This window comes from Colossoma macropomum, unplaced genomic scaffold (assembly GCF_904425465.1).
Source record: "Colossoma macropomum unplaced genomic scaffold, Colossoma_macropomum, whole genome shotgun sequence".
Lineage (NCBI taxonomy): Eukaryota > Metazoa > Chordata > Actinopteri > Characiformes > Serrasalmidae > Colossoma > Colossoma macropomum.
Window position 1 is genome coordinate 18,071,603 of NW_023494805.1, and position 8,156 is coordinate 18,079,758.

The 8,156-nt window shown below is 41.0% G+C and overlaps 1 protein-coding gene across 1 annotated transcript in view; it reads left to right on the forward strand.

Moving 5' to 3' along the window:
• yes1 (YES proto-oncogene 1, Src family tyrosine kinase) overlaps positions 1-7,816 on the forward strand; it is a 45,380-nt gene extending 37,564 nt beyond the window's left edge. The window contains exons 10-12 of the mRNA XM_036596974.1: positions 169-322; positions 2,655-2,786; positions 5,239-7,816. Of these exons, the coding sequence (XP_036452867.1) occupies positions 169-322; positions 2,655-2,786; positions 5,239-5,447 (495 nt within the window). The 3' untranslated portion in view covers positions 5,448-7,816. The remainder of the gene's footprint in view (positions 1-168; positions 323-2,654; positions 2,787-5,238) is intronic.
• The last annotated feature ends 340 nt before the right edge of the window (positions 7,817-8,156 follow it).

Sequence of the window (8,156 nt, forward strand, 5' to 3'; positions counted from 1 at the left end):
AACATTCTTTTGTTATTGCCTCTATTTTCTGAATCTTTTTTTATTTTAAAAGTTGTGCACTGTAGGCTCAGCTTAGGGCGTTGAGCAAGACCACGGACCTCCAGTCCCTAGTTCTAGTGAACCTTGCTGGAGCATTGTTTTAAGCCTGGTTTGATTTTTCTCCTGCAGATTGCTGATGGTATGGCCTTCATCGAGAGAATGAACTACATCCATAGAGACCTGCGGGCGGCTAACATCCTGGTTGCGGATAATCTAGTCTGCAAGATCGCTGACTTTGGCCTGGCCAGGCTAATCGAAGATAACGAGTACACTGCAAGACAAGGTTTGTGCATTGTTGTGTCTACTCTTTATGTATATTTGTATGCGTGTCTTTTTTTTAGCACTCGCTCTTCTGTTTTGCTGTGTCTTAAGGCCATTACACACATAATGTGATGCAAATAAATGACACAAAGTGTGAACTATTCAGAAACGATAATTATAGTAGTAATAATAATAATAATAATAATAATAATGCCTCTTGTTTATAATGCACATTTCATTTAGGAGAAAATCTCAAAGTGCTACAAAGGTTAATAATAATAATAATAATAATAATAATAATAAAAACAGTAGACCACCAAACAATTAAGAATAGGCCTTTCTAAATACAGTTTTAAAAGAAGTCACGTGTCTGCGGAACCTACAGACAGTTGGGAAGGGCACTCCAAAGGCGAGGGGCATGATTACTCATCGTTTGCAGGTTTGATCTGTGAGGTTGGAGAAGGTGATTAGTGTTGGACCTGAGGTTGCGCCTTGAATTTCATGGTATAAGAAAGATAATCTGGTGTGTTTACATGGACACATTAAAATGTTAGGAGGAGAATTGTATAGTCAATTCTGAATGAGACAGGAAACCAGTGCAGAGGATGTAACATTGGTGTGTTCCTATTTCCAAGTAATAGATGCAACATAATTTTTAATTAAACTTCACTTTTAATTATAAATCACTGTGTTTGCACTGCGAAATATGAACAAACAGGCAGAACGTGTGCAAGTGACATTCTGATCCCTTGCTCCTGACTAAGAAAAACACTAACAGTGCTGTTGGGTAAGTCTATTTTCCATTTTGGAAAAGCAAGAGCACCATGAAGAACAACATCTTCATTCAGGAGCTGAATCTTTGAGGGCTTCGGCATATAGCTTGGATGCCCAGTTTGAGCTGCTTTTGGAGCTGCGGCTTCACATGGTGAAGCAGAGGACAAACTTATCCTTTTGACTTTGGTCAAAAAGTTCTAGTTCCTGGGTTGTTGGCATGTCCATGCTGCAGACATCAGATCGATGATTTGAGTTCATGTTGCCTGTGAAAGTTTGCAGAAATCGATCAAACGGGTAATGTCAGAAAACTGTGCTTGGAGTGCAAGATATTATTTCAGCATGATTGTTTTGTTCTCAATAAATTATTCAAAGTGCAGCTATATTGCGGCATTTTGTGATCTACAATATATCAAAAGCCACTTGAAGTTTAAGATTGGCCATTTTCTATTGTTGGATCACATCAATGCCTTGATTTATCAAACCACCCATTGAAGTGCCTGGAGCATGTAATATTCAGGATTCTCACAACATACAATGAAATCATTAATATTATTATCATATCATAATTGTGATAATTATTGTTGTTTTTGTTGTTTTTATTAGAAGGCTTAATTGCATTTTATAGCCTTTTGCTTTATCAGTATTTCAGAAGCCAGTAGGCTGTTGCAGGAGTGATTAACACAGATTATAATGTGCAGCACTGGTATACTTAGATTCTGGCCTTTTTACACCGGCATACAATTGTCTAAGAAGACAACACTTTTCTAAGTCGCTCTGGATGAGAGTGTCTGCCAAATAGTGTAAATGTAGAACAGCTTCCTAATTTAAGAAGATTCTGGTTTACTGGAGGTCAGATTTGTGTGTGCAAATCCTTATATAGTCATTGATTTTCTGAGAAATTGGGGCCAAACGCCCCCTGCTGGAAGCACAAGCAGACCGATTACAGTTTTGACTGGCTGACGTCAGTTTGTTTGCCCTCTGGCTCTAGCCCTGGACTAAGCCTGTTCAATGACTGCTATCTTAAGGACAGCCATTGGCCCATGTGCGTGTCAGACATTACAATAAGAACACTGTTCTCACACCAGCTTTTTCCCCATCATACCCAAAATGAATATGATTATGTGGACTGCGAAATGGAGCCAGACGGATCTGAGACCTATGATCCACCTGGGTCTAGAACTACCTGTTGCAGGCGGGATCAGGTGAGCTGCCTGATTACAGTGCAGCTGATTGCTGAATTCCAGACTGACGGTAAACAGTAATTACAGAGGGGTTTCTTTTGGAGCGCTGAAGTCGGAAAGACTGTAGATTGAGAATGTGGTTGGAAGTGTCTTAAGGTTGTTTTCTGTTTATTTAATCGAATCAGATATTAAACATTCAGAAACTAAAAACATATACTTTATATTCGCCTTTGACACTGGAGAATGGATGAGTGAAGTTTTATTACGTTCTGAAACAGAATCAGGCTTGGATGTTTTTATAGCCCGCAGCATGGTGCCTCACGCTGCTTGTTGACAGACACAGCCTCCAGCACAATCCCTTCTGACAGCTAAAGAACTCTGTCTCACTGTTTTCTCCAGGAGCCAAGTTCCCCATCAAGTGGACGGCGCCTGAGGCTGCCCTGTACGGCCGCTTCACCATCAAATCTGACGTCTGGTCCTTCGGTATCCTGCTGACCGAGCTGGTCACCAAGGGCAGAGTACCGTACCCAGGTGAGCCTCACACAAACTATCTACCTCACTGGGCTCATCTTTTCATTTACTGCACCAAACTGGGTTCCTGACTCAGAGCTCAAGGGTAGATTACTGTTGAAAAGTATGTAATGTAAAATATGCCATAACTTCTGCATAGACAACGTTTTGTTTTATTTTTTTCCCAATATGTTAAATTTAGCAAAAAACAATTGTAACTGTACAATAAAATGTGCAGAAGTGTGCCATTTGTGGAGAATGTGTACTTAATTTCACTTTTAAAAAATTATGAATTATGAATTTTTTTTATTGCCAATTCATTAGCTTTTTTTTTTTCTTTAAATACCTGTCCTGAAGCTCACACTCTGTATGCTAAGCGAACACACAAATCACTCTAGCACCAGTACTGTGTTAGCCAAAATTACAATATGAGCATTATCATTTGCTCTTTAATGGGCCTTAAATTGAATTAAATCGTAGAAGTTATTATTTATTTGGCACGTGGTTCCAAACTTCTGAACAGTAGTGAATATGATATCATGCAGGCTGGTCAGGAGCTTTTAGAGCGCATGCTGTACAGAGCAGCTGCTACTGTAATGTGGCTCAATGCATTTAATTAACACCTTTACTACCGGTCAGCTTATCACAGTCTATCTGCTGACCCTTTGTGAAGGGCATAGTTTATGTACATAGTACAGTGAGCTATGCTGTCCTGTGCGCCCCCTGCTGGAACCGCCAGCCACTGCTGCGTGTGTAATGACTGATCAGAGGCAGCCATCTGGCTGAGGCCTGTACACTGACTGAGCACCAGTTCTTGTTTACTGCCATCTGTGCTGACCAGCCTGCAGCCCGCACACTGCCCAGCAGCTTCCACAGCCACAGCAGACCACTAGCTGGGTTGCTGAGGTTACCCCATCTCTCTCTCTCTCTCTCTCTCTCTCTCTCTCTCTCCTCTCTCCTCTTTCCTCTCTCTCCCTCTCCCCCTCTCCCTTTCCCTTTCCCTCTCTTTTTCTGCCTCTCTCTCGCTCTTTCTCTATTCTCTCAGTAGTGCATCATTAGAGTTGCTGTATAATTGATGAGCTGAATTGTTGGTGTAGTAGTGTAATAGCTGCTCATCTACGTTTGAACAGTTTAACCATTCGTGTTCGGTTGGCACTCAGTGCTTTTGAACGTTCAGACTGTTCAGGAGCGCTGAAGGACAGCTGAGTGGAGTCTTGAGGCTGTTGAGGGGAGTAATGGAAAAGGTTCATCATTCACTCTCAACCAGAAGCACTCATTAGGTGGTGTTGAACAAGCATTTAAACAGAGTGTATGAAACAGGCCATTCTTTCCTCATAAGCAGCTCTGTTTTATCCGGAGCAGTTTATCGAGCATTCGCTTATTGCGAGTTATGTAAGAGTTATTGATTTAAATGAAAGTGGAGCTGATATGAGCCTCTTAAGTGCCGGTGGTTGTGTCAGGGCTGTGATTAGAGGCTCATATGTAGGGAACTGACAGATGAAAGGTGGCTCAGGATTTTTTTGCTTGGTCCTTTACAATCCAGTCTCTCTTTGACCTCCACAATGACTGTGCTGTGAATGCACTACAGTGTTGTCCCTTTTGTCTGAATTTGTAAACATGGTTTGCCTGAAAGGTTCTAGATTTCCTAATGTTGCTTTGCTTTGCTACACTAAAGTGTCAAAATATGGAAGCAAAAAAGTGTCATTTTAATGTTTTATTGTTCGCTCCTAGAAGTTTCATTTTGCTGGATCACTACTTGTGTTGGTGTCTTTTAGTCTCAGTCCTCGTCCTATAGCTTGAGCAGCGTTTCACTATTTTCACTTTACTTTCACTACTATTACGTTATGGTACAAATAAAAAATGTAGTTAATATTTTAATTTAAATAACGTATGGAACCCAGACCTTTATTGGATTTACTGTAATCAGGTAACACTCCTTTTGGTGCTGTGTAGTGCTCTCGGGGCTGAATCTTTAGCACTGGCTGTAAAACAGTCACTACGTGAGCTTAGTTACATTGTCCTTAGCCAGTAGCTTAAATTAGGTGATAGTGCTAAAGGCTAAGGCGGGAATACTGGTGACAGACCACTACAATCATTCAGAAGGCTACATTAGATTATTAAAGACAAAATGAATTAATGCTAAAAAGCTGGACGCACAAGGATGAGGTTGGGCATGTCACAATTATTATCTGTCACCTGATGGCATTATTTGAGCTGAGCTTTTCCACAGTTTTGAGGTTTTCCATTCACATGTTTATGTTGCAACAAACAATGTGAAAATTGGCCATTTTATTTCACTGAGTTGAGATGAAATATTTGTCAGCCATAAACTCCTGTTTTCTATATTTCATTTGAAATGTGCAATTTCATGATGTAGTGAATGTTTTCATAAATATCTTTATCTATGTAAATTTGTATGCAAATTTTTGTAATACCAGAGATTTACACTCTTGGTTTCTGCGCGTTTTTACAGGAATGGTGAACAGAGAGGTCCTGGAGCAGGTGGAGAGGGGCTACAGGATGCCGTGTCCTCAGGGCTGTCCCGAATCCCTGCATGACATGATGATCAACTGCTGGAAGAAAGAGCCGGACGAGCGGCCCACCTTCGAGTACATCCAGTCCTTCCTGGAGGACTACTTCACCGCCACTGAGCCGCAGTACCAGCCTGGAGACAACCTGTAGAGACCCGCACCCTCTACAGACCACGCTGGGTCACAACCACCACGGCCACGTCCCAAACCAGCGTGCCACCACCTCCCCTACACCCTCCCTACACACTTCTTCTCGAAGGGACTGTTGTTTTTTTTTTTGTTTTGTTTTAGTTAATATGCTTTTGCTGTTCACCAGTGTGTGGAAAGCACCATCAGAACCTCTGACTTCAGTACCCTTGAGGACAAGTGTGTAGTGAAACTCATCAGGGAAGTGTTGTGTGTCTGATTGGAAGGGGACCGGGCCATGCCCTCTCTCGCTCTCTTTCTTTCTCTCCACACTTTGAGAAGTGTGAGCTCTACAGAGAGAGGGAGCTGCAGAGAAAAGCAATGAGCTTAGTGCTGATGGCTGGTTCACAGTTGCACAAGTCTGTTTTTTTTTTTGTTGTTTTTTTCTTTTCCTTTCACGCTCCTTTTTCTTTTTTTTCCATTTGATCCTCCATCCTCTTTCTTATAAACCTTCCCCCCTTCTTTTCTTCCTTTCTTCCCAGACACCAAGTCCTTTGACTGTTTTGAAATCAAGAACTGAGTGTCTTTTGTTTTACAATGTTATTGTTGATTTTCACATTTCAGTTTCTCCTTTTTTCAGTAGTTTCAGTAGTTTGTTTAAAAAGTGACCAATAACTGTGGTTGAAAATTGACAGCATTGCCTAAAACTGTCAGTTGTGCTGTCACTGAGAGACGAAGAGAGGAAGAGAGAGAGTGGATATTTGCTGTTGTGAATGTATGAGTGAAGTGTGCGCAGTGAGAGAATGAGATGGAGGAGAAAAGAGTTTTGTAAGTTAAACATGTGGGGAAAGAGACATGGATAAGATTTATGTCAATGTCAGTAATCAAAGTCATGATGTAATGATTTCTTTGGTTTTCTTTTAATCTGTTAAAGAAATTATGACTTGACACATCATGGGTGATTATTCATTCGTGTGAGCTCCATCTAGTGCTAGCCCGAGTGTTTGTATAGTGCTCTGAAGATGCACTAAGACAACGATGCCATTGTTGTTTCAGCCCATTCTGCCAATTCGGGGGAAGCCTATTTATAATCTCTGCACATGATTTGCTTTCCAAAATTGTTCAACAAAGAGCCTGCATTCTTCAGAGCCTCAACCTCAAGGGATTTGAGATGCTACAGCTTTTTAAAGCTTAAACCATTATATCACTTATGTCCACATTTCAAATAATGGAGATTAAGCCTAGGGCAGCCAGTCTGGATTATCCAGTGGAAATCAGTCTTCAACTAGGCTTAGTTTGTGTTGGGTCCAACACTAAATGTACTAGCTTTATCATGCGTACATATCAGCTCTGATCTGTTGTGTTGCTCACCCAAACATATGAAATGTTAGCTGTTCAAGGAGAAATACTGTCCCTACATTTCACATTAGAAAGGAACCACTGAGATGTTTGTAAACAACCAAAATACTCTGCTTTGTCACTTTCCCAACATCTTGAAGCTACAGCATGTCTCTGGAACTCTGTCGCCCTCTGTGGTTTGCAGTTGGCATAACCAGAGTTTCTGTTGGACCCCCTTTAGTCTTGCGCACTGCAGATGGGCTTACTTACCGAAGCTTTGGCCGAACAGCTGATCCCAAGCCTACAGTTCCAAAATATGCCTCACAGGAGCAAAAGAGCTTTAAAATGTTTATTGTTCATCATTCACATCATCCTTTGATGTCCTCCGTTCACACTGTAAATTAAATGGATTTGAATGGATATAAATTTACAAACAGTGATTTTAGTAGATGTTTAAAACAGACAAGATAATAGTAGTATATTAACAGTCCATAACAGTCCTTACCTCAATAACAGGTTTTATACAGTGCGCTACAAGTGCTGTGTGTGGTCGTAAGATGTCAGCAGTTGTATAGTTGGTCCAAGTCGAGTCCGAATGCACTTGATGTGAGTGGAACACTAACGTCGTGTGAAAGTAAAGCCGCAGTTGAGCTCATTCTAGTTTGTTCAAATCCTCCTTTGGTGTGTAGAGAAGCCTCGGCTTTTGTCCTCATCTATTGTGATTCTTTTGTCCTGGGGTCGAGTTTTCCTCTTTGTTATGAGAATGAACACCAAGCAATCCCTTTTTCACACCACCGCCTTCCCCCCTCTTTGTTTTTTGCAGAAAGCCGTGGGGTATTTAAAAGGGCTATGGACAAGTTTGTGATAAATCTTTTTTTTTTTTTTCGTGGGGATTTTTAAAGAAGAGAAGCGGGACGGGGTGCAGGGCAGGGTCTCAGCTGCAGGGCTGGAACGCAGTGAGTGTGGAGGAGGTGTGTGTACCGACGTGTTGGCAACAAATTACTAATCTGAAGAATTTGTACAGTAAAAAAATAAAGTTTTACGTAATGCTTTTCACCTGCTTGTAGCTTTGTTTGTGTGATTGATGAAATGCAGGCCGTTTTTCACACTACCCCCCAACACCCCCCCACCCCAAAAAGTGCTGTGTTCAAGATGCTAATCTATTAATCAATCATTTGTTCTTCACATCATTATTATTATTATTATTATTATTATTATTATTATTATAGGACAGTAATAGATTAACTCCTTTTACTCGAATGAAGGCCAGACTGGCTGTTAAATTCTATGAACTCACTGAATCTGCACATAAACTCATCGTCCTCTTTATTAGAAACCTCTTTTTCCACTCACCACATTTTGAGCTCCACCTACCTTATAGCTTCGCTAAGTAGGT